Below are 27,941 nucleotides of genomic sequence, written 5' to 3'. Positions count from 1 at the left end.
ATAGCAGGAATAAAGTTATTTTATTAATTTATATATTCTATTATTATGCAACTTAGATAAACTGTGTTCCTACCTCTTTTAGCCTAACATCCTCCCAGGTCACCTTAGCCAATATGGGTCACATTTAAACTTTGCATAGCATTCCACAGTATCCTGTGATTTGACCCCTGGCTATTGACCCAACTTCATTCGTCTGCCACTCTCTTGCCTATTCTCCTCCTCCAGGCCACACATTACTCTCTCACAATTTCTGTTCTGTTCAGTCTGTTTCAAGTGGCTCCATTGTTTTCTCCTATCTGTCTGGCAAATTTGTATTCATGCTTCAATAACTAGATCCAGTAGTATCTTTCCCTGAAGCTCTTTCTGCCCCCTCTGTTCCTGATGGCTTTTAAAGCACACCCACCACCACAGCACTAGTATTGTAACATTAATAATTTTTGTCCTATAATTTTTATCCTAAATGCTTGGGACACAATGGTTTCAAAATTCATATTCTTTTGGATATTAGAAAGGTATCATGGTAAACATTATCAGGGATAACATCTAGTAACCAAACACATTAATAGATATGTAATGAAATATATGAATTAGACACGCTGAACGGGATCACTGAAGACCATAAGCAACTTAATGTCAATTTAGGTAAGATGTTGGTGCCAAATTGGGCAATTTACAAAATAATTTTCAGTTTTTAGAGGTTTGGAGGTTTCATAATTGTGGATAAGGGATTGTGGATATGTGTTTATTTTGCTTCTCCAAGTGTTCCCAGCCTAAAAATAAGCTCATTCCCTTTATTTACCTTTTTTAGTGTTTAGTATATATCACACAGTCAAAAAATATTTATGGAGCTACTGAAAACATATTTTGGGAATTATCTAAAAAGATATGCCTATGTACTTCAAGACAGCTGGATAACTAAGAGTTGAGTGATATGAAAGGAATATGCAAAAATTCTTATACTAGGAAAATAGTATAATTATACTGTGAAACCATTTTGACCTGGGTTCAAATGTCAGCCCCACCACTGTGTGGCTTTGGGCAACTTGTTTAGACTTAAAGAATCGTAGTAAAATTGAGGAATTTATCTTTTTGTTTCATAGGAATACTGTGAGTTTTGTATAAGGAAATGTATGTAAATTATTTATCATCATAGTTTGCAACAACTATGGGTAACAACAACATAGTAAGGGCAACAATGGGCTGTTACTATTATCAATTATTTTTTTTCTTTAAGTACAGATGGCTAACAAACACATGAAAAGATGCTCAACATCCCTCATAATCAGAGAAATGCAAATCAAAACCACAATGAGGTACCATCTCACGCCAGTCAGAATGGCTGCTATCCAAAAGTCTACAGGCAATAAATGCTGGAGGGGGTGTGGAGAGAAGGGAACCCTCTTACACTGTTGGTGGGAATGCAAACTAGTACAGCCACTATGGAGAACAGTGTGGAGAATCCTTAAAAAACTGGAAATAGAGCTGCCATACAACCCAGCAATCCCACTGCCGGGCATACACACCGAGGAAACCAGAATTGAAAGAGACACATGTACTCCAATGTTCGTCACAGCACTGTTTATAATAGCCAGGACATGGAAGAAACCTAGATGTCCATCTGCAGACGAATGGATAAGAAAGCTGTAGTAAATATACACAATGGAGTATTACTCAGCAATTAAAAAGAATACATTTGAATCAGTTCTAATGAGGTGGATGAAACTGGAGCCTATTATACAGAGTGAAGTAGCCAGAAAGAAAAACACCAATAATACAGTATACTAACGCATATATATGGAACTTAGAAAGATGATAACGATAACCCTGTATATGAGACAGCAAAAGAGACACAGATGTATAGAACAGTCTTTGGGACTCTGTGGGAGAGGGCGAGGGTGGGATGATTTGGGAGAATGGCATTGAAACATGTATATTATCATATGTGAAATGAATCGCCAGTCCAGGTTCGATGTATGATTCGGGATGCTCAGGGCTGGTGTACTGGGATGAACCAGAGGGATGGGATGGGGAGGGAGTTGGGAGGGGGGTTCAAGATGGGGAACACATGTACACCCGGGGCAGATTCATGTCAATGTATAGCAAAACCAATACAATAATGTAAAGTAATTAGTCTCCAATTAAAATAAATATTTTTTTTTTAAAAAAAGAGTACCTAGAGGGAAGGAGGCATAGGTATGAAACAAGTACGGATTGAATGGTGATTCACAGATTAGTAAGAAGAGAAACATCTTCCAATGCTATTTGGTAATAAAAGGAGTGAATTTGTTTATATTAGAGACCAAAATTTATAAGTAAAAATTATTTTTTCAAGAAGCTAATAAATGACATTCTATTTTCCTACCCAACCAGGCAGCAATTATAATAAAAGTGAGTATAAGCTTAGTTAGTTCAGTCGCTCAGTTGTGTCTGATTCTTTGCGACCCCATGCAAGCCAGGCCTCCTTGTCCCTCACCAACTCCCAGAGTTCACCCAAACTCACGTCCATTGAGTCAGTGATGCCACCCAACCATCTCATTCTCTGTCGTCCCCTTCTCCTCCTGCCCTCAGTCTTTCCCAGCATCAGGGTCTTTTCAAATGAGTCAGCTCTTGGCATCAGGTGGCCAAAGTATTGGAGTTTCAGATTCAACATCAGTCCTTCCAAAGAATACCCAGGACAGATCTCCTTGCAGTCCAAGGGACTTGCAAGAGTCTTCTCCAACACCATAGTTCAAAAGAATCAACTCTTCTTGGGTCTATTAGAAAGTGGACTTGCTAACATATCACCTAGAATTAATTAGACTTTCAGATACAGTCAGAAGCCTGGCTGGACAACCATAAGTATTCTCCATGAGTACTTGACCCTATAAAATTTACTACATGAAGAAGTAGAGAATATCCACCAATGAAGAGGGAAATAGGTAAGTCATGTCTTAGGGATAGGGTAAGCTAAGATTCCACGATTATCTTATCTTGTAGCTTCTTCCATCCAGAAATGTAAAACGAAGGGAAAGGGCTTTTCCCACAACAAGAAAAAGTGAAAGGAGTTTCATTAATTAGAATTTCTTTGAGAAAAATAAAACTAAAATTATAAAAACAAGCTCACTGCATTATATATTTTTACATTATTATTGCAATTATGACAAATAAGAGTATTTTAAAAACAAAACCAAGAATTTAATTCTTAGGTCTTTATGACATTTTTTTCAACAAAATTTGTTAAACAAGATAAAGACTCTATCAAAAGATTAAGGGAGTTTAAAAAAAGATTAAGGGAGGATTTGTGAGAATTTGTGAAGTCATCAAAATGTTAAAAAAATTTTTTTAGTGATTGTTTTTCAACATTTAACTATGACATAAAGATGTTATGAGTTTGGACTTAGTTCAGATTGAAATATGTAGTCCCAGAAGGATTTTTATGTCAAGGTATGAAATGGTTAAATATGCATTTCATAAATAACACTCTGGCTGGAGAGAAAATAAAAGTGGAGACCAAATGAGAAGAGAAAAAATAGTTACAGATTATAGTAGTCATCCACATGAGAGATGATAGTGGCTCTGAACAAAGGTGGCTAGAATTTTAGAGGTATTTGAAAAAGAGCACATTTTAGAGGTATTTGTCAAGGCAAGGGGCTAGTGAGGAGTGTGAATATTGAAGAAGAAGAATATGATTCACTGGGAGACAAACAGGATGATGAAGTAAGAAAGACCATGACTTCAGGGGTTTAGACTGTATGTTAATAATAATACTCAACATGCAAGTGGAAATTTTGAGTAAGCTGTCGGTCATATATGACTGTAACTGAAGATAAAATTGAAGGACTTCTTTAAACAGAAGAAGTTGAATCCATGACAAAGAAGGTAAAAGCTCCTCAGCAGAATCCTGAAGACATCAATAATTAAAGAAAGAAAGAGAAATTTAAAGAACAAAGCGCCGGCATATAAGACTGAGAAAGAGTAGAAGACATGAAAAAAATGAGGTCAAGGTGTTTTCACAGAAGTTTGGAGAGTATTTATAAAGTGATTAGTAGTATAAGAAGTTAAAATAAGTTCAATAAAAACTAAGGTAGGTAAGTAAACATTAACTTAAACAAGGAAGTCTGCAGCGAATTCAATGAGACTGGTGCAGCAGAGACTGTGTTAACCAGATGAATGTAGTTGAATGAATGAATGAGAGTGAGGATATGAATTCTGTGAGTATAGACAGTGCTTTCAAGATATTGTAGGTAGGAAAGGAGGAAGGAATCACTCATGGAATTGATGTTTTTAATTGGTGTTTTTCATTAAAATGTGCAATATTTCAGCATGGTTTATAATTTATGGGAAAGTATTACTAGATAAGGAGAGAAAGAAAATCAAGCAGAGTGAATAATTAACAATAAAGTCACATAAAAGGTGACGACGGATGGTATCTGAAGCAAAGATGAAAGAACTCGATCACTTCTTCCTTTTCAAGAAAAAGAGGATAGTTCTGGAATCAAATTTTATAAACATAGTCTGGAATTCAAGAGAATTCTTGTTTATAATTATCTCTCCAAATAGAAGTTAGAGTCAACTGCCAGTTATTTGGGGATGCTGAAAAATATTTTGGAATATTTAAATACAGTGGGGAATATTTGATATATGAACTTTAGAGAATAGGAGAAAATTGAATAGGAAAACATAAGACATCTGGTCAGAATTGAGGGTTCTTTTGCAACTGAAGACTAAGAGTGATACTAGCCTGCCTGGTTTTAAAATCTTCTAAATAGCTCTTGTCCCACTCCACTGCGCTGGAGGAGGCATGAGCCCTAGCTCAAGCTAGAAATAAACCCCATTCTTGCTTTTGCATTGCTGCGAGTGTCTTATTCTACCAGTATGGGGGGACCGGACTCAGGGCATAACATTTGGGGGCTCATCCGGGATCCCTCTGACTGGGGAGAATAACGCTCTCCCGGCAGAAGGGGTTCATCAGCCCGGAGGAGGGCTGATTATAGCACCGGTGCAAGGTCTGTTCAGGGGCGATCGCCATAGCCAGCGTAAGGCCGAGGCCCAGCATTCGTGCTGGAAGGCAGCTGGCTCTGCGGGAGAGAGGAGGTCTCTCCCAATCCGGAATCTGGTGGGCAGTGGATGCCCTTCGAAGATTTATAAAAAGGACTTTTGGATAAATACAAGTTTCTGAACTGGGATTTGGTTGAGTTCTTGAAGAGCACCCTAGGTTTGTTTCTGAAGCTTGTATCAGTGATCTATCTTTGGATGAAGATCAGATGCCTCATGACCTGCAACCAGGACTAGAAAAAGACATAATTTAAGGGACTGTCTCCAACCTGGATGGAAGGACTTTTTTCAGAAGAAACTATACTACACCAGGATGAGAAGACAACGACATCAGAGGACTGTTATTCAGATCAAGTGAAATACTAAATGCAACAATGCTTTGAAAACTTTTATTTTATATGGAGAATACATTCAAATATACTCAAAAAAAAGTAAAATAAAATCTTCTAAATATTCAGGTCCTTTGGTGTAGGAATAGAGAAGCAGATGAATTTACCCATGAATGAGCACCTTCTATCCTCCCAGAAGAATGTAATAAACCTCAAAGGAGAAAGTGATTGCAAAGATTAAATGATGTATCATAAGTATGATGCAATATTTATTGACAGGGAATTCACCCAGAGGTAGAAAATTGAATGGAGTTTCCAAATGCAAAAGAAGAAAGCATAGGAGCTTTTGATTGGGGTTTGGAATGTTTGGATTTATAATTCTAAAATAGTACTTTTAACATAATGACAAGTGTTTGGTCATGATCATGAAAGAAATGAAGTAAGGTGGAGACGAGATCACTGGAGGGAGATGAATATGAATGGTTTTCCTTCTCCACACAGACTTTGAAGTTACCCATTATATAATGAATAAACTTGATAAGTAGAATCTCTCTAGCTCAAAATTTCAATGTCTCTGGATAATTAAAAATAATCCATTTTACACCATTCATCCAATTATATCTTGGTAAGAATTGAAGTTAATTAAATTTCAAAAATTAAATTAGGCTCAAAGATAATCAGGTTTAATATTGCACAAACCCTGATTTGATTGCATACATATTCATAACTATTGGTTCTACCACTATGTATCTACTTATTTATCTGTCTGGCTGGCTAACTCTTCATCTCTGACTCATGTATAGCTATAAAGATCTTACTCTTTTATCATGCCTTAATATCTCAAAATAAAGTCAGAGAGTTCTGAAAAAAAAAACAACACTCTCATCAGAAAACATAATTCATCAGAAAACATAATTAGCAAAAACATGCTAAGTCCTCATAAGCTTTTAATAAACCAGAATTTTGCTAATTTATAACATTTGCATGGTCTTAATTACTATAAATTGTGCATACTGTTAGGACTAATTACGTATTATCCATGCAGATGGCTACAATGATGCAGAAAATCATAAACCAATTGCTATTCTCTCAATTCCAATTATTACTGTACCACTTTTTTAAATTTAAAAATTCTAGTTCTTTAATTTCTCAAAATGTACAAATAAGTAACTTCTCAATTAATCAGAAATTATAGTTTCTTGTAAATTGCAAATCTTTTGTTTCTTTGGTTGTCCTCATTGTCCATATAGTCAAAGCTATGGTTTTTCCCATAGTCATGTATGTATGTGACAGTTGGACCACAAAGAAGGCTGAGCACCGAAGAATTGATGCTTTTGAACTGTGCTGGAGAAGACTCTTGAGAGTCCCTTGGATTGCAAGGAGAGCAAGCCAGTCAATCCTAAAGGAAATCAGTCCTAAATATTCATTGGAAGGACTGACGCTGAAGCTGAAACTCCAATATTTTGGCCACCTGATGTTAAGAACTGACTCATTGGAAAAGACCCTGATTCTGGGAAAGATTGAGGGCAAGATGAGAAGGGGGTGACAGAGGATGAGATGATTAGATGGCATCACTGACTCAGTGGACATGGGTTTGAGCAAAGTCAGGTACATACTGAAGGACAGGTAAGTCTGGTGTGCTGCTGTTCACAGGGTTGCAAAGAGTTGGACAAGACTTAATGACTAAGTAACAGCAACAATATGGTATTATTATTATAATGCCACATAATTCTAATTTCTACAAAAAGGGACCAAATTAATAGTAACAAACAAAATAGAAGTTTATTTCTCTCTCATTTAATTAATTGGTCCAGAATAAGCAAGTCAGGGTAAACACATCAGCTTAAGGTGTCTGGAATCCTGGTTTTTTCCATGTTTTTGCTTTTCTACTCAAAGGTTTTTGCCTCTTCCTTAACGTCCAAGATGGCAAGCTTACATGTGTACATTCCAGGCAGGTGGATGAAAAGTAACAAGGGAGAAAGGAAGAATGGTGTGTCCTTTCACTTTAAGGGAAAAATCTAGAAGTAGTGCACATCAGTGCTGCTAATATTCCAACAATCATAACTTAGTCATGCAATCGTACCAACCTATAAGGTATGCTGAAAAAAGTTGTCCTTTTTAAAGTTTTTTTTTAAAATAATGCTGCCACATACCAAACTAAAAATAAAGGATTCTAATTCTATGAAATAGGAGGAAATGAATACTAGGAAACAACTATCAGTCTCTTCCTCAACCATAAATCCAGTACATAATCAACCAACCTATTACTGTTGCAACAATGCCGCTTAAAATTTCCATTTTAATTGTTACTGACTTTTGTCTTTCTCTTGAATTTCAGTAAATGATAGAAACTTTATATCATTACCATATTTAATTGATTATAAAATGCATATTTTTAGACATTTCAGTTTTTGAAATCAGAATGTATCAGTATCAATGACCTGTTACAAGTACTAGTAGTCATTAAGTAAGTGTGTCATATTTTGCTCTGTGTTTATGCTAAAGCAAATGCATCAGCATCAGAAGTCAAAGAATGAGTCTAAATGGCTTGGAAGAAAGTGTTGAGAAAATAGCAAAACACACACATAACCTTCATAAGCCAAACTTGCTGGGTCAAATGAGTTTGGCAACATTGTCAGATTCAACAGAACTGTATAGCTAGCTTTAGAGCACAGCAACACTAGTATTTATATCTCTTCTGAATTCCTCTGGGGCTTTCCAGGTGCTATTAAAAAAAAAAAACACCTGCCTTCCAATGCAAGAGACAAGAGACACAGCTTCAATCCCTGGGTCAGGAAGATTCCCTGGAGAAGGGCATGGCAACACCCTCTAGTTTTCTTGCCTGGAGAATCCCATAGGCAGAAGGGCCCGGCATGCTACAATGGGGCTGCTAAGAGACATGACTGAAGCAATTTAGCACAACAATGAATTCCTTTAAGGCAAAAAATGGATCATTACTACTCTTGACAGTATTTTTGATGCCATAGAGTCCAATAATGAGGGGATAAATGAAAGTATCACCATTCAGAAGAATCAGACTCAGTACTTTACATTTTAAATTATTTTAATCTATTTGTCTTGTATGTTTTCGTTTTTGTTGTTGTTGTTGTAGTGCTTCCCTTTTTATGCTTGTACAAGAGTGATATATGATTTTTAAAATTTGTTTCTGTTCTAAAAGAAATTTTTCCATAGGTGTAAACTAAAAATTCTATGTGATGAAAAAGCACCAAGTCATAATTTAATTTTTGTAGTCTTCTTTTTTGATTTTCCTGGTATAATATAAAATAATGTGTGCCTTGTAATCAACAGCATCCTAAATTCAATGAAATGGTATTGTTATGTAGGAAGTTAGGCATGAGCAACAAGAGGTGGCCTAACTGAAAAGGATGCAAGCTGATCTCTAAATCCCATTCCACACAGGCCCAGGAGAGCTCACAGCTATGCTACAAAAATAACCCCAGAAACTTTTCCAACTCCTACACAGGTACCCTGGGCACACAATGGATACAAACTAACCACAGGGACTTCCTTAAGTGACCTTAGGCTCCTAGGAGTCCATTCAGTTCAGTTCAGTTCAGTCGCTCAGTCTTGACCGATTCTTTGAGACCCCATGAATCACAGCACGCCAGGCCTCCCTGTCCATCACCAACTTCCATTAGGTATTCATAAATATTCTATACATTCATACATCTGATTATAATAGACTGAATTATGGGAAAGACATGCACAATAGAGTCTGTTGTTATATAACTTTCAACTGTCCATCAAAACTCTCAGTCTGCGCCCATCTAGATGAATATATAAAAGCCCTATTATGCATGTGACCAGATACCCCCCCTTCCCTGATTGGTCCATTTGCATTTTGTACAGGGTAGAACCAAGAGGAGGAGACAGGGAGTATAAAAAGGGAAAGCCAAGAGGGATCGTGGCCACTACTTCAGTGTTGGCTTGTCCCCACATCTCAGGAGTGCACTATCCCTTCTCTGTTTAATAAAAGACCTCTCTGCTTGAGCTATAACTGAGCTGTAACCTTACCATTGTTTTGAATGCTTACTATGAAGAGACAGGGGCTGAGAAATCCTGCCTGCTTGAGCTGTAATTAGTCTGTTATTCCAAATCTTTGTTATGAGGAGACAAAAATCAACGGAGAGAAATAAGCCTGCCTGACAGTATCAAGCATGGTATCAAATATCATTAAATTAGCCAAATTTACTTTTAAATCTTTATATATATTCATAATTGAGTAAATAATTTATAATCTATTATTATATATTAACACTACATTTATGTTAACTTGAAAAACTATGCACATTTAATCGTACCAGTACATTTTAATGTTTGGCACAGTGGCTTTCACATAGTAAGACCTCAGTAAATATTTATCGAAAAAAGCATAATGCTAAATCTAGCTCTCATGTATATTAACAACTCATATTATAATATATTCAAAATGATAATAAGTCACTTAATATTGTTTTGTTCATTATACCTATAAATGTGTGACTACTTAAACACAACTAAAGGAAGAGTGGATACTGAAGAGAAAACAGTCCTCATTGTTAAAATAATCTTGCAGTATGGACAAACTGACATAAGGTTTTAAAAGCTATCATGTTCTCTAACAGACTATTTAACAGTAGATTATAACACTTTGGGACCCATCTGAATGGAAAAAAGTTAATATCAGTTCCTTTTTCCCTCATCACTCCCTCTAGATGATTTTACCTTTTAGCTCTTAGGCCATCACAGCACAATTCCAGGAAAGAATTAATATATTTATTATATATATATAGCTTTACATTCTGACATTCTACCTAAGCTATGTTAATATCAGCTCTTACAGCTTCAGTGGTCACTAGGATATTTAACATTGTGAGGAAAAAGAAAATAACTCTGTTTAGAAGCTCTCTTCAGGAATTGTTTCTGAACTTGAACAGTATTGGGTATTACACCAACAGAGGAAATTGATGTTGTTCCAGTGTCCTTTAGCACCATGGATGGCCCCAGGATCTCTTCTTATGCCTACTTTTTGTTGAGCTTAGGACAGGATCTAAAGAGCCCAGTGTTGTTATCCTAGCCACATCATTAATTAGTTGTGATTGAGGGGAAGTTACTAACTTTTACTGCCTCAGTTTTCACAACTGCAAAATGATGATTTCTAGTTCTTACTGGAATGACTAACAGCAGTTTGAATAATAATATGATTATTTTTTTCCATGCTACTTTTTACATAAGCAAATGGACAGGCTTTCCTTTTACTACTATGAATGGGTATATTTAAAAGATATTCACACTTTTCTAGAACTTTAATAAATTCAATACATTTATTATGTAACACATAAGTTGAGCCATGGAGTCATAGTTCTACCTGAATACACTCAGGAAGTGAAAGGACATCCAAAGTTCAGTTACTTTTGAGTATGTTGCTTATCATGTTCTAGCTTTTAAATGCCTAAGTGCTCTAATTTTTTCCATTATCATAAAACTAAATAAGTGGTATATTATCTACATAAAATACTGTATTGGACACCACAGACACAAAGATACAAATATATACAACTTAGTTTCAGAAGTTCAAAATTGAAGTTCAAAATGACTTATATATAAAGTACATCATGTGAAATGCCAGGCTGGCTGAAGCAGAGGCTGGAATCAAGATTGCTAGGAGAAATACCAATAACCTCAGATAAGCTGATGACACCACCCTTATGGCAGAAAGCGAAGAGGAACTAAAGAACTTGATGAAAGTGAAAGAGGAGAGTGAAAAATCTGGTTTAAAACTCAACATTCAAAAAATTAAGATCATGGCATCCAGTCCCATCACTTCATGGCAAATAGATGGGGAAACAATGGAAACAGTGACAGACTTTATTTTGGGGGGGCTCCAAAATCACTGAAGATGGTGACTGCAGCCATGAAATTAAGAGACACTTGCTATTTGGAAGAAACATTATGACAAACATAGACAGAGTATTAGAAAGCAGAGACATTACTCTGATGACAAAGGCCCCTATAATCAAAGCTATGGTTTGATTTTTCCAGTAGTCATGTATGGATGTAAGAGTTGGACCATAAAGAAAGCTGAGCACCAAAGAATTGATGCTTTTGAACTGCGCTATTGGAACAGACTCTTGAGAAACCCTTGGACTGCAAGGACAGGAAACCAGTTAATCCTAAAGGAAATCAGTCCTGAATATTCACTGGAAGGACTGATGCTGAAGCTGAAGCTCCAGTACTTTGGCCACCTGATATGAAGAACTGACTCACTGCAAAAGATACTGATGCTGGGAAAGTTTGAAGGCGGGAGGAGAAGGGGACAACAGAGGATGAGATAATTGGATGGTATCACCAACTGGATGGACGTGAATTTGAGCAAGCTCCAGGATTTGGTGATGGAGAAGCCTGGCGTGCTGCAGTCCACGAGGTCACAAAGAGTCGGATACGACTGAGTGAACTGAACTGACTGAGTTTCAGAAGGGATTGGGAGATGATTAAATAGCACCCACTGGTATACAGTTAAGGATATTGAGGTTTCTTGAGGATAAATTCATTAATTCAATTATTCATTCTCTCAGTATCCAATAAATATTTATTGAAACTCTTAACAAGCCACAGTTTTTTTCCAGGCATTGAGGATAAAACAATAAACAAGCCACTGCCCCCAAAGTGTTTACAGCCTATTGAATTAATGTCATTAACAGAATAAAAGGTAGATCAGGAAAAACATAATTATATTTTCAAAATATAGATTATTGAAATTGACATTGGAAAGTCCATTAAACATTTATGATAATGTTCATTTTCTGACACATTTTTGTACAAAAACAATTTGTAAATGAATGCATACATATTCCCAATAATGACAATTTTCCCCCATAAAACAAGATTACAATGATGACTAAAGTTTTAAAGAAAATCTGATTTGGATGAAAGGGACCACTATATACTCTGTACATTAAATTGCTCTTGAAAGAATCAGATTTCAGAAATTTACAGCTCACATAGAGATGCAACACACATCTTAATTTGTCTCAAAGTGGAAAAAAGTTTAAGGCAAAAAGTAAATCATGCCAATACAGTGAAGAATAGTGGATGTTTGCTGATACCTGCTTGGCCTTTGAAGCCAAAGTAGTCATCCATTTGCCTAGAAGCAACTAAGACCAAGCACAATATGTACTGAAGATCATGTAAATATGAGACTAGAAATAGTAGAAGCTGGCCATTCTTCAGTGGAGTATCAACATGGGGAAGGAAAAAACCCTCTGGTGAATCCTTCAAATGTGCCTACAGGTCTGAATTCACTGTGGTTCAGTTACTTTTTGAAACCTACAACTCTCAAGGATTTCTACTAATCCTAACATGACTACTATGTTTCTAAAGTGTAATTCTTTATACAATCATTAGAATGTGTAAAACTCATTACTACTAGTGATACAAAATAATTAAATTAATTGGGTAATCATTGACTTTCTATCTGTAGAGAAAATCTATAAAGCCCTATGGTTTTTCCCATGGTCATGTATGGATGTGAGAGTTGGGCTGTGAAGAAAGCTGATCACCGAAGAATTGATGCTTTTGAACTGTGGTGTTGGAGAAGACTCTTGAGAGTCCCTTGGACTGCAAGGAGATCCAACCAGTCCATTCTAAAGGAGATCAGTCCTGGGTGTTCATTGGAAGGACTGATGCTAAAGCTGAAACTCCAATACTTTGGCCACCTTATGCGATGAGTTGACTCACTAGAAAAGAGTCTGATGCTGGGAGGGATTGTGGGTGGGAGGAGACGGGGACGACAGAGAATGAGATGGCTGGATGGCATCACCAATTCGATGGACATGAGTTTGATTGAACTCCGGGAGTTGGTGATAGACAGGGAGGCCTGGCATGCTGTGATTCAGGGGGTCGCAAAGAGTTGGACATGACTGAGCAACTGAACTGAACTGAACTGAACTGAAACTATCAAGACAGACTTAAAATGCCTTATTCTCAGAGGAAATCATGTTAGTTTAATTTTTTTACTTAGCCATCTCTGTTTTTATTAGTCAAGTAACTACAACGAAAGTGTTTGCCATATAACTACCTACTGATTCCCACATCTTAAGAAAATGAAGAACACATATATGAATTTAGAATAATTTGTTTATATTTTTATTTTAGAATTTTAGTACTAAATCAAAAGTATAAAACGTAAATTTAAAACTTTGAGGAATTAAATATTTACATAAAATTTTTAAATTATGGTTATGTCTGCACAGTTGTGATGTGACTATGAGTTAAGGGGGTTTAATTAGCTGCATTTATGAGGTCTGCCTCTCAAGTAATGAAATTTCCTAAAATTTCACAAGCATTTGTATATGGAACAGCAATTAAAGACCAGAAATGAACTCAAATCCAGTTCAAAAACTATTACGTATATTCAGTCACAGTATATATGAAAAATTACATTTAAGGCAATAGGCCAATATACTGTTTTGTATTTTCCCTAAGTATTAGAGTGTTAAGTTCTATTTTACATTAATGAATTTAGTGGGTGACCTGTCTATTTTGGAGGGGGAGAATCAGTGGTAAAAAGACTGCAAAAACCTGATTTTCTAAAACTGCACACAATGAACTTTCTAGTGTACTAGTAATGTTGACATTAATAATGTCTCTGAAAAAACTTTGTCAAAAGAGTAAATTAACCAGTATTGCCATCTGCAGTTAAGTGACTGTAAAGTTTACTAAAATATAGAATCTGTCAACTTGACTGCTTGATTCTCAATAACATTATCATCGCTTCTGCTTCAGTAAATGGTAAAGAGAATGGTGAAGCCTGTTCTTAATTGGTATTAAAAAAAACAGTAGAAGAATATTTTATTTCTATATGTGATTCATGACTTCTTTAAAGTAGAGTAACTTTAGGCTTACAATCAGCCTTCTGTATCCATGTTTCATATCCATACAATCAACCAGCCACAGGTTGAAAGTATTTTTTAAAATTCAGGAAGCTTAAAAAAACCAAAATTTAGATTGTCAAACAGACAACTGTCTACATTGCCTTTATATGGGTCTTCCTTGGTGGCTCAAATGGAAGAAAATCTGCCTGCAACGCTGGAGACCCAGGTTCAATCCCTGGGTCAGGAAGATCCTCTGGAGAAGGGAATGGTAACCCACTTCAGTAATCTTGCCTGAGGAAACCTATGGACAGAGGAGCCTGGAGAGCTACAGTCCATGGGATTGCAAAGAGTCAGACAAGGCTGAGCGCCAAATGAATGAGTGACATATCATTTACCTTGATTTAGATTGCTGTTGTTCAGTCACTCAGCTGTGTCTCATTCTTTGTGATCCCATGGACTGCACACGCCAGGCTTCCCTGTCCTTTACCATCTCCCGGAGCTTGCTTAAACTCAGGTCCATTGAGTTGGTGATGCCATCCAACCATCTCATCCTCTGTTGTTTTCTTCTCCTCCTGTCTTCTATCTTTCCCAGCATCAGGGTCTTTTCCAATGAGTCAGCTCTTCACATCAGGTGGCCAAATTATTGGAGCTTCAGCTTCAGCATCAATCCTTCCAAAGAATATTCAGGATTCATTCCCTTTAGGATAGACTGATTTCTTCTCCTTGCAGTCCAAAGGACGCTCAAGAGTCTTCTCCAACACCACAGTTTAAAAGCATCAATTCTTCAGCGATCAGCCTTTACGGTCCAACTCTCACATCCATACGTGAGGGCTTCCCTGATAGCTCAGTTGGTAAAGAATCTGCTTGTGATGCAGGACACCCCAGTTTGATCCCTGGGTTGGGAAGATATGCTGAAGAAGGGATAGGCTACCCATTCCAGAATTCTTGGGCTTCCCTTGTGGCTCCAGTTTCCTTGGGTTGGGAAGACCTACTGAAGAAAGGATAGGCTACCCTCTCCAGAATTCTTGGACTTCCCTTGTGGCTCAGCTGGTAAGGAATCCACCCACAATGTGGGAGACCTGGGTTCGATCCCTAGGTTGAGAAGATCCCCTGGAGAAGGGAAAGGCTACCCACTTCAGTATTCTGGACTAGAAAATTTCATGGACTACAGTCCATGGGGTCACAAAGAGTCAGACATGACTGAGTGACTTTCATGTACTGGAAAAAATCATAGCTTTGATTATATGGACCTTTGTCAGAAGTTAATGTCTCTGTTTTTTAATACTCTGTCTAGGTTTGTCATAGCTTTTCTTCCAAACAACAAGCATCTTATAATTTCATGTCTGCAGTCACCATCTGCAGTGATTATGGAGCCCAAGAAAATAAAGTCTTTCACTATTTCCCCATCTATATGCCATGAAGTGGACTTCCCTGGTGGCTCAGCTGGTAAAGAATCCCCCTCCAATGCAGGAGACCTGGGTTCAATCCCTGGGTTGGGAAGATCCCCTGGAGAAGGGAAAAGCTACCCACTCCAGTATTCTGGCCTGGAGAATTCCATGGACTGTAGAGTCCATGGGGTCACAAACAGTCAGACACAAGTGAGTGACTTTAATTTTATTTTTTCATGCCATGAAGTGATGGGACCAGATGCCATGATCTTAGTTTTTGAATGTTGAATTTTAAGCCAACTTTTTCGCTCTCCTGTTTCACCTTCATCAAGAGGTACTTATAATACCTGATGAAGGTATGAATACCTTTCTATCTTCTTGATGAAGAGGTATTAGAAGTACCTCTTGATGATTTAGGTATTATAAGTAATCTAGTGATTATTTAAATATATGGGAGGAAGTGTTGTAGCAAATACTCCAGCATTTTATGTAAGGAACTTGAGCATCATAAATCTTGGTATCTGTGGGGCCTTCTGGATTCAATCCACCAAGGAGACCAAGAGAGCCCTGTACCTGAACTTCTCTCCCCCTACCCCTGCATGAAGGAATCTAAAAACATGCACAATCTGGAAGTTTGCAATTGTCATTGCAACCTTAGAATAACTGGCACCATCTGGGAAGTGCTGAAAGTAAAAAACCACCATTCTATGCAATGTCCATGTCCTCTTACCATAATGTGTTTCTCATTAAACAAACAGTGAGTAGAGAATCACCTACTAGAACAAGTGCATAAGAAAATCTACTACAAAGAACAGGTGAGGCTGAGTAATTTAGCTAAAGATTTGATAATTAATCTTTGATACATTTCATAGATATCTATTAGTAATAGGAGCTTATTTGCAGATTATTTTACTTTAAATTGTTGCATGGATTTACAAATGGAAAGTGTAAAACAAGCTTCTGCATCTTTATATCTCATACACAACCTAGTAGGATGTCTTTTTAGTGGCAACCATTCAATAAATACTCATATATTAAATTGAATACCCAATGTGAGTAGTACATATTTTCACTTAAGGGCAGAAAAATACCCATGTAATTGTTTGAGATTTTGTTTTGCTCCATTTTTGTTCCCAGGCACAAATCCAAAAGGAATTAGGATTACAATTACTTGCTGTAATGCTTAGAACAAGTTCAGAATTCTCTCTACAACTCATATGCTGTGTTTTAACTTAAGCTGTGCTGAGCTAGGTTGCTTCAGTTATGTCCGACTCTTTGAGACCTAGGGACTGTAGCCCACCAGGCTCCTTTGTCCATGGGATTCTCCAGGCAAGAATACTGGAGTGGGCTGCTGTGCCCTCCTCCAGGGGATCTTCCTGACCCAGGAATTGAACCCATATCTCCAGAATCTCTTGCACTGCAGGCAGGTTCTTTACCCACTGAGCCACCTGGGAAGCCCACTTGAAGGCCATAATTGTGTATTTATAAAGATTTAAAAGCTAGTATTTGGCTTCCAGTCTTCATATTTTCCTCATTACCAGCCAATCTGAGGCCCAGAAAACCACTATTTGTTGTACGATCACAAGGGGTGCAGCTTGGGGTGCAGTGGAAATCAGTAGTTTTATCCACAGCATCAACTATTAAATGACCAAAGTTCAGATCTTTTAGATATTCTCATTTCTTTCACTGCACTTCCATCTCTGAGTCTTGTCTTTAGCACATGTATCATCAGACATTTCAGAGCAACTTACCCAATTACCACAGAAGACTTTAAGTTCAAACTATTTTGAGTGTTTACCTCATGCTGAGCAACCATACACAAGACAAGCATATATGCAATATTTAGCCAGTGCCTTCAACTAGTAGTTGAATTTCACACACTCCTAGGAATGTAACACCTGCTGAACAAATGGAAAAGACTCTGCTATGTTTATTAAAATTCACAAAATGTCTGTTTCCAGCATATGTATAGCAGCAATTATGTATCATCCCTTTCAGGACCCAAGTAGAAACATTTCTGCAGGTTCTGCCAAGGGCAGACAGACGCCTCTCTTGGTTCCTGTTGCCATGATCAGAGAATTTTAAAAAGTACAAATATTCCACTTAAATAATGTTACTGTAAAGGTTAAAACACATTCGTTCCCCACCTCCATCCTTTCTCTCTTTGTCTTTGGTGGTAGTGGATGGGGAGCCCACTAACTGTGCCTTCCTTGTCTCCTTCCCAGCAAACAGGGTTCTCCACTGTTAACGTTCCACGTTGAGCTAAGGTCCAGCTCTCATCTGTTGCCCTGACTACCCTCAACCCAGGAGGTCCTGCCAGAAGACTAAAATGACAGGCTAGTAAAAGGAAAGAAACAAACCCTACAGAAAGAATGACAATCTTCCAGCCCGATAACGAAAATCCCCAAACCTGTGTTCACCTCCCAAAACTATGTGGACTCTCTCCCATGGAACTTAAAACTACTCGGTCCGCAACTCTAGGAATCCAGCTAGACCCCATCAATGGCACAACAGGCTACACAAACTAACCACAGTGCAGGTGGTTACAAATCCTTTCCCGCCAAGCATCACCCCTAAGTGGCTCTGCTATGCTCCACATCCCTTTTGCAAAAAATCTGTTACCTGAGACTTCTTTCCACCTTCAGATTTCTAAAGATCCATGTGCTTCCTCCATCCCACCCCGTTTTTTTCCCCCAAGTTTGTTGACAAGGCAGAGAGGATGCCTGTATTAAGGGCTGTATGAACACGTGTAGAAAGGATTTATAAACCTTTCCTTCCACTTAAATCTGTCTGTCCTCTAAGCCTTACTTGTTGCCTCGAAAAATGGGGTTGATCATCCCCGCTGTTGGCCCAACGTTATCAAGAAGCCCTAGAATTTCACTTATATTAAAGGGTTTTGCACACGGTCAAATGCAAACATGACATCGGTTGCGGGTTACCCCTACAGGGCTCCTTTCTGTTCTAGGGGACCAACGCAGCCCCATTTCCAAGGAGTTTTTGTTTGTTTTGCATCCAAGTACGGATTCTTCGGCCTGGTCCCTTCCCCAAACCGCGACCCGCCACCTGCGGGACAAAAGCGAGGGCAGCCAGAGTCCCGGTGGCAAACGGCCCCCGCGGGCAGCGCTGGGCTAAAGGTCTGGACGCCGCGGCCCGCGCTCGCCTCTCCTCTCTGGGAGCGAGATGGGAGGCGTGGGAGAGCTCAGAGAAAGCGGGTACAGGAGCCTAGGAGCGAGAAACGGCGGCAGCGGGTACGAAGGGGAGCAGAGAAGTGGAAGAAGCCAGACAGATGGAGGCAAGAAGGCAAAACCCGAGCAGTCCACACTGGAAGTCGCCAGGAGCTAACCAAAGGAGAGAGGTAAGACAAGAAGCCTAGGCGTCCTAAAGAAGCCCCCGCGCCGCCGGAAGGCGCAGGACCCAGGCGCTTGGAGCAGAGAGCGCGAGTCCCCGAGGACTGCGAGGTCGCGAGCCGAGCCCTCCCCAGTTACCTGTGTTACTTCCGCCTTGGCTGCCCCCGTCCGGGGGGAAGATGCTCGAGCATTTCTCCCACTCCACCTGGCCCGCGAAGCACAGCTCCGTGACGATGTGCAGCGCCTTTTGGCACAGGCTGCTCACTCCGTCCTCCTTACGGAAACTCATCGTTTGGCCTCGTTTCTCCCAGATAGCCGTTCGTTCCCCTTCCAGTTACCTCTGTGCTGACCCCTCTAGCGCCCTAAGCCATATCCCGCCCTCGGAGACTTTGGCCCAAGAGCGCGCAGCTAAGAGGCGGCAACTCTTAGGAGCCCCAAGTTGGCCCCATAGCGGGAGCAGAAGGCTCCAGAGAAGGTGGAGAGTCTGGAGCGGGAATTAGAGCTAGCCGGAGGCGGCAGCGAGGTTATTGCTAATTCTCAGGCCGCGCGAACGAGCCCAAACAAGCCAGAGAGACCTGGCATGGAGAGCGGAGGGGAGCGGGGGGAGACGTAAAAAGCCTAAAGCCCTTCACTCGCAGAAGCGTTTGTGTTTCTGGAGGGTGCCTGACGACGGCGCGTCCAATCGCAGCCTGGCGCGGGTCTGGTGACCCCGTCTCTAGTCACCGGGGGAAGCGGGAGACAACGGAGGAGGCGCCGCCGGGAGCCCTTGCTGGGTTTTCCTGCTGAGGCCAGAGATGCTCTTCTGGCGCGCAGGTTGGTGAGAAATCTTGATTTTCTGGGTACCTTTCCCAGCCTCCGTACCCCCCTACCAAAACCCCTCTTGATTACAGATGTGCTCTGATTCTATAATACTTTTCTTTAAAAGATCGTGCCAACTGAAAACAAACTGAAAAAGTTAATGAAATACCTAGTAGATGAACGATCAAACCAGACGTCTACAGAAAGAAAAAAAGACATCCCAGGAAAGCATTTTAGAAATGACTTTTTTTTTCTTTTTGATTTCTATGATTGTTTAGAAACAGAATATTCAACCCAAGAGCTCTTTTTACTACTAAAAGTAAAATTCCCCATGGGGTGCACTTACCCTTTACCCAGTTCAGTTTTTTTTTAATTTATTTATTTTAATTAGAGGCTAATTTCTTTACATTATTGTATTGGTTTTTATGCATAAATATAGTGAATAGGCAAAGTTGTTCATTGCTATTTAAATTTTTTTTTACTAAATTTAAGAGACCACAAAACAAAATGTTATTTGTATTAATATTCAGTTTGAATTTTGTCCATTAATATGCAATTGGCAATTGAGATTGCATAACCTGATCTCCTTTATCACTCTTTCAAGTGACTTAAGTACTGAAGAAGACAAGGCACAGGTGTTAAAGGGGAAAGGGGTTAAGTTCAAATCTGTCACACAGATTGCTCAACCTGAGGAAATTGCTTTCAGGGCTTTAACTAAGTCAAAGGGCTAACTGAAGGGTTTGCTGCTGCTGCTGCTAAGTCACTTCAGTCGTGTCCGACTCTGTGTGACCCCATAGACGGAAGCCCACCAGGCTCCCCCATCCCTGGGACTCTCCAGGCAAAAACACTGGAGTGGGTTGCCATTTCCTTCTCCAATGTGTGAAAGTGAAAAGTGAAAGTGAAGTCACTCAGTGGTGTCCGACCCTTAGCAACCCCACGGACTGCAGCCTACCAGGCTGCTCCATCCATGAGATGTTCTAGGCAAGAGTACTGGAGTGGCTTGCCAGTGCCTTCTCCAAACTGAAGGGTTTAGACTCTTATAATTCTCTAACACAAATGAGTGGAGCTAAAGCTACAAAATAATGTTAATAAACATGTGCCACAAGGTTATAGGAAATAAATTTACATTGCTTTTAAATTGTTTTCAGGCAGAGTTTGATCCCATATTATAATCTGAAGATTGATTTAACTTTTGTTAGGTAAGGATTCTTTATTTTAGAAGTGAAATATCCTGAATTTGTTCATGTTGAGGAGGAAGAAATTTCCCTCAACCCATCTTGATTCTTCAGGGTGGTCTAAGAATTAAATTGATGTGAGAAAGATCAACAGGAGAAAAAAAATTAGTAATGTACAATGGGAGAGACTCAGGAAAAATGAGTGACTCACCAAAATGGCTGAAGCCCTCACCTTAAATGCCCTCTTCAGCTAAAGACAAAAGAGGACGTTGGGGGCATCAGTTTGGTACCTCAAAGGGGTGGAAGACAATTCACAAGGAGATGGAAAAGCAGATGCTTGGTAAACAAATGCTTACTCTGCCATGCAGAGACAATAGGAGACAAGGAGAATTTTAACAAACAGATTTTGCTAGGTTTCTCCCAGTCTACACATCTGGTTCATACAATAGTTTTCTTTGATGATAGCTCCCTTCCTGGAACAGCTCTAGCTACATTCTTTAGGCAGCTAGAAGGACTGTCAAAATTTCTTCCTGAGTCTTTTGGGTGTTGTTTTCAGCTCAAAATAATCTGCGTGCCCAAAGGTTTTGCTCCCAAAGAATGGGTAGTTTTATTTTAAACCATTCCACAGTTTGTGATAAATTATTTCTTCTGTAAGGACACTATGGTAAAGCTTAGGGTAAACATTTGGCATAGCATCCCAGGAGGGAGCATATATTAGTTGAATCATTTTAACCTGATTCATAGGACAATTGGTATCACTAAGGACTATTTTTTCTTTCATGAATTAAGACAAAGTATAATCTGCTGGCTTCATTTGCTTTTTGTTTTTATGCACATCGACCTGGGCTGTTTTTAGATCAGATTGACTAAAGAAATAATTTCACCATCAATTTAAGAAACCTTAAATATCTACTATGTTTGAAGCTGTTATTAAATAAGTGCTCTGGTGCCCATGTTATAGAAAGCCAAACTCTATAGAAAGTGGGTGTTTGCAGCAAAGTAAGGAATTATTTGGGCATTAAGCAAGAAGAACAGGCAGATTATGCTCAAATGGCTTTCAAGCAAGAGTTTTTAAAGACAGTGTTAGGAAAGAACTGTGGACGTTCTTCTGATTAGTTGATGGGAAAGAGCCAATTTTGACTCCATGTTGGATCTGTTTCTTCGACTTTAATCTTTGCTTTTTGTTGTTTTTGTTATTATAGTTATATATAATGGCCTGCTTTGGGAAACCCTGCCCCTCTGTCTGAATGTTAAACCAAAGTGCTTTTGTTCAGGACCCTACTCACCTGTGGATGGCTACAGGAAAGAAGAAGTTAACTTATCCCCTCCCTGAGATTGGCCATTCCAGGAAATATTTGCAGGATTAATGACTTTTTACTTTAGTTCCTCACTGCTTCCCCTTTCCTTTCTTTAAAAGATACTAGTTTCCCAATTCCAATAAAATGGTTATTTTGAGATATTAGTCTGCCATCTTCTTGGTCAGACAACTTTCCAAATAAAGTTATATTCCTTACCTCAACACCTAGTCTTTTGGATTTATTGACCTGTCATGTGGTGAGCACAGTGAGTTTGGACTTGGTAACAGCTTGGTGGTGAGATAATAGGGTAATGTTTGGGAAACCTCAATCTTCCGGCTCCAGTCTGGGGCCTACATGTGTGTAGTCAGCATGTAGTCACCACCCTCCACCTTGGTGAGGTCTTAGTTTCTACACAAAAGCTCAAAGATATACATTAAATTGTATCTATATCCTTTCAGGAAGAATTAGGAGTTTAATGACTCTGTTGTCCTAATCACTAACTGCTTGAGCCTATTCTCTGAAGCTCAGTAAAGATTTTGAAGACTAAAGCCTTTTTTTCTACAAACAAGAAATGGGGGCATAGAGGGGATTCTGTACTCAGGAAGACCCCTCAGGGTCCTTCTCAGTTTCATAAGTAATACATTTTAATAAATCCCTTTTCAATTGTCCTTGCCCTCCAGGCCTCCACACTTAAAAAGACAGATCCATATGAAATGACCTGCAAAGCAATGCTGTTTTCATATTTACTACATGAGCTGTTGTGTGGGATGTCTAAACAAGTGATTTTGTATTATTTAGAGAGTCTATTTGCTTTTGTGGAGTAAGGCAGTATGGCTCTCTTTTGACCCTCTTATGGATTTTTTCCAGGTTTTTTTCTCCTTTGATAAATTTATTTTTTAATTGGAGGAAAATTGCTTTATACTGTTGTGTTGGTTTCTGCTGTAAAACAATGCAAATCAACCAAAATTATGCATATATCACTTCCCTCTTCAGTGCTTCCCTGGTGGCTCAGACAGTAAAGAATCTGCCTGCAATGCAGAAGAACTTGGTTTGATCCCTGAGTCAAGAGGATCTCCTGGAGAAGGAATTGCCAACCCACTCCAGTATTCTTGCCCAGAGAATTCCATGGACAGAGGAGCCTGGTGGGCTACAGTCCATGGGGTCACAAAAAGTCAGATGTGGCTGAGCGACTAACATTTTTGCTTTTTCACCTCCCTCTTTAGCCTCTCTCTTCACCCTCTGTATCCTACCCTTCTAGGTCATCAAAGAACACCAGGCTTGGCTCCATGTGTTATACAGCAATTTTCACAAGCTCTCTATTTTACACATAGTACTGTATATATAATTGATCCTATTTTTTTGGTTTATACCACTCTTTCCTTCTATCACCATGTCCACATGTCTGTTCTCTATGACTGCATCTCCCTTCCTTCTTTGCAAATAGGCTCATCAATATCATTTTCTGAGATTCAATATATATGCGTTAATATACTGCCTATGTTTCTCTCTAAGAGCTTTACAGTTTGGGGCCTTACATTTAAATCTTTAATCCATTTTGAGTTAATTTTTGTGTATGATGTTAGAAAGTGTTCTAATTTAATTCCTTTACAGGTATCTGTCCAGTTTTCCCAGCACCACTTATTGAAAAGACTATCTTTTCTCCGTTGTATATTCTTGCCTCATTTGTCAAAGATAAGGTGCCCATAGGTGCATGGGTTTGTCTCTGGGCTTTCCATCTTGTTCTGTTGGTCTATATTTCTGTTTTTGTGCCAGTGCCATACTGTCTTGATGACAGATTTGTAGTATAGTTTGAAGTCAGGAAGGTTGATTCCTCTGTTTTTCTTTCTCAAGATTGCTTTGACTATTTGGGGCCTTATATTTCCATACAAATTTTGAAATTATTTGTTCCAGTTACGTGAAAAAAATGAAAGTGAAAGTCGCTCAGTTGTGTCCAACTCTTTGCGACCCCATAGACTGTACAGTCCATGGAGTTTTCCAGGTCAGAATACTGAAGTGGGTATCCTTTCCCTTCTCCAGAGGATCTTCCCAACCCAGGTATCGAACCCAGGTCTCCCACATTACAGGCAGATTCTTTACCAGCTGAGCCACAAAAAGGTCATTGGTAATTTGATAGGGATTACATTAAGTCTGTAGCTTCCTTTGGGAAGTATAGTCATTTTCACAATATTGATTTTTCCAATCCAAGAGCACAGCATATCTCTCCTTTTGTTTGTGTCATCTTTGATTTCTTTCACCAGTGTCTTAATGGTTTTCTGAATACAGGTCTTTTTTCTCTTTAGGTAGGTTATTCCTAGATATTTTATTCTTTTTTGTTTTAATGGAGAATGGAATTGTTTACTTAATTTCTCTTTCTGGTTTTTCATTTTTAGTGTATAGAAATGCCAGAAATTTCTGTGTGTTAATTTTATAGCTTACAACATTACTATATTCACTGATTAGCTCTATTAATTTCTGGTGGCATCTTTAGGGGTTTTTATGTATATATAGTGTCATGTCATCTGCAAACAGTGAGAGTCTTGCTTCTTCTTTTCCAATCTGGATTCCTTTTATTTCCTTTTCTTCTCTGATTGCTATGTCTAGGATTTCCAAAACTATATTTAATAATATTGTTGAGAGTGAGCACTCTTGTCTTGTTCCTGGTCTTAGAGGAAATGCTTTAAGTTTTTCACTGTTGAGAATTTTTGCTGTGGGTTTGTCATGTATGACTTTTATTATGTTGAGGTACATTCCTTCTATGCCTATTTTCTGAAGTGTTTTTATTATAAATGGGTATTGAATTTTGTTGAAAGTTTTCTCTGCATCTATTAAGATGATCATATGATTTTTATCTTTCATTTTTTAATATGGTGCATTACATTGCTTGATTTCCATATATTGAATGCAATATATGCATGCCTTGCATGTACTGGGATATATATGCCTGGGATAAAACCCACTTGATCATGATGCATAAACTTTTAATGTGTTGTTGGGTTCTGTTTGCTAGAATTTTGTTGAGGATTTTTGCATCAGTGTTCATCAGTGATATTGGCCTGCAATTTCCTTTGTAGTATCTTTGTCTGGTTTGGTATCAGAATGATGGTGCCCTTGTGAAATGAGTTTGGGAGTTTTCCTTCCTCTGCAATTTTCTGCAAAGTTTTGAGTCAGATAAGTGTTAGCACTTCTCTAAACTTTTGATAGAATTCACCTATGAAACCATCTGACCCTGGGGCTTTCTTTGTTGGAAGATTTTTCAATACACTTCCGATATCCATACTTATGATTGGTCTGCTCATGTTTTCTATTTCTTCCTTGTTCAGTTTTGGAAGGTCATACTTTTCTAAGAATTTGTCCATTTCTTCCTAGTTATCCATTTTATTAGCACATCATTGTTCATAGTAGCCTCTTATGATCATTTGTATTCCTGTGTTGTCTCTAGTAACTTCTCTTTTTTCATTTCTAGTTTTATTTATTTGAGTCTTCTTCCTTTTTTTCTTGATAAGCCTGGCTAGTGGTTTGTCAATTTTCTTTATCTTCTCAAAGAACCAGCTTTTAGTTTTATTGATCATTGCTATTGTTCTCCTTTTTCTTTTTCATTTATTTCTGCTCTGATCTTTATGATTTCTTTCCTTCTACTAACTTTGGGGGGGGTTGTTCATTTTCTGTTGTTTTAGGTGTAAGAATTTGTGGTATCTCTTGTTTCTTGAGGTAGGCTTGTACTGCTGTAAACCTCTCTTTTAGCACTGCTTTTGTTTCATCCTGTAGATATCAAGTTATTGTGTTTTCATTATCATTTATTTCTAGGTATATTTTTATTTTGTTTTTGATTTCTTCAGTGACAAGTTGGTTATTCAGAAGTATATTGTTTAGCCTCCATGTGTTTGTTACAGATTTTTTCCCCTCTACTTGATATCTAATCTTATAACACTGTGGTAGGAAAAGATACTTGAAATGATTTCATTTTTTTAAAAAATTTACCAAGGCTTGATGTGATGCAAGATCAAGCCTTGATGTGACCGTGAACAATGTCTCGTGTGCACTTTAGAAAAAAAGTGAAACATACTATTTTTGGATGAAATGTCCTATGGATATCAATTAGATCCAGCTGGTCCAACAAATCATTTAATGCTTGTGTTTCCTTATAAATTTTCTGTCCAGATGATCTGTTCATTGGTGTGAGTGGGTTGGTGAAATCTCCCTCTTTTATTGTGTTACTGTCGATTTCCACTATAATAGTTGGTGCCATTTCTGTTATGTATTGGTGTACTCCTATGTTGGATGCATACATGTTTATAATTGTTATATATGCTTCTCGGATTGATCTATTGACCATTAGGTAGTGTCCTTCTTTTGTCTTGTAATATTTTTTATTTTAAAGTCATTTTATCTGATATGGGGATTGCTACTCCTGCTTTCTTTCGATTTCCATTTGCATGAAATAATATTTCTTAGCCCCTCACTTTCAATCAGTATGTGTTCCTATGACTGAAGTGTATCCCTTGTAGACAGCTGTTGTTTTTGTGTCCATTTAGCCAAACTGTGTCTTTTGCTTGGACCATTTACATTTAAGGTAATTATTGATATGTATGATCCTGTTTCCATTTACTTTATTGTTTTGGGTTTTATTTTTGTTTGTTTGTTTGTTTGTTTTTAGGTCTTTTCTTTCTCTTTGCTTCCTATTTAGGGAAATTTCTTTAGCATTTGTTTCCTGGTGTAAGCTGATTTGATGGTGCTGAATTCTTCTTTTGCTTCTGTAAAACTTCTTATTTTGCCTTCAAATATAAATGAGATCCTTGCTGGACAGAGTAATCTTGGTTGTAGATTTTTCCCTTTCATCACTTTAAGTATATCCTGCCACTCCCTTCTAGCCTGCAGAGTTTCCATTGAAATATCAGCTGTTAGCCTTATGGAGATCCCCTTGTATTTATTTTTTGCTTTTCCCTTGCTGTTTTTAATATTTATTTTTTGTGTTTAATTTTTGTTAGTTTGATTAATATGTGTCTTGGCATGTTTCTTTTTGAGTTCAACCTGTATGAATCTCTCTTGACTTCCTGGACTTGGGTGGCTATTTCCTTTCCTATGTTAGGGAAGTGTTTGACTATAATCTCTTCAAATATTTTCTCATTGTTAAGCATTTCTTGCATCTTCTCAATCCATGTTTTTATTCTATTTATTTGTGCCTCCATTTTATTCTAAGATTTTTTATCATCTTTACTATCATTTCTATGAATTCTTTTTCAAGTAGACTGCCTATTTCCTCTCCATTTATTTGATCTTGTGGACTTTTACCATATTCTTTCATCTGCTGTATGTTTCTGTCTTTTAATTTTGTTTAGTTTACTTTGTTTGGGGTCTTCTTTCTGCAGGCTGGACAAATCATAGTTCCTCTTATTTGTGAGGTCTGTCCCCCGTGGCTGAGGTTGGACCAGTTCCTTGTGAAGGTTTAGTGGTTGAGAGGACTTGTTCCTATGATCTGGTGGATGGAGCTGGATCTTGTCTTTTAAAAGGCAGTGCCATGTTCAGTATAGTTTTGTGGTTTGTATGGACGTAGTATTGCCTTGTACAGTCTGTTTTCTGATGAGCAGGCTTGTGTTCCTGTTTTGCTGAAGGTTTGGCATGAAATGTCCAGTGTAGCTTGCTGGCTTTGATTGGAGCTTGGTCTTAGTGTTGAGATGGAGGCCTTTGGGAGAGCTCTCACC

The 27,941-nt window shown here is 38.3% G+C and overlaps 1 protein-coding gene across 1 annotated transcript in view; it reads right to left on the bottom strand.

Moving 5' to 3' along the window:
• SYT10 (synaptotagmin 10) overlaps nucleotides 1-19,260 on the bottom strand; it is a 121,665-nt gene extending 102,405 nt beyond the window's left edge. Inside the window, exon 1 of the mRNA XM_055395218.1 lies at nucleotides 19,110-19,260. Coding sequence (XP_055251193.1) covers nucleotides 19,110-19,260 — 151 coding nt within the window. The remainder of the gene's footprint in view (nucleotides 1-19,109) is intronic.
• Nucleotides 19,261-27,941: the final 8,681 nt, after the last annotated feature.

Source organism: Moschus berezovskii, chromosome 6 (assembly GCF_049115385.1).
Source record: "Moschus berezovskii isolate FMDL1 chromosome 6, NW_MosBer_1.0, whole genome shotgun sequence".
Lineage (NCBI taxonomy): Eukaryota > Metazoa > Chordata > Mammalia > Artiodactyla > Moschidae > Moschus > Moschus berezovskii.
The sequence above is the reverse complement of the archived record's forward strand: the minus strand, read 5'-3'. Positions and strand labels throughout refer to the sequence as shown.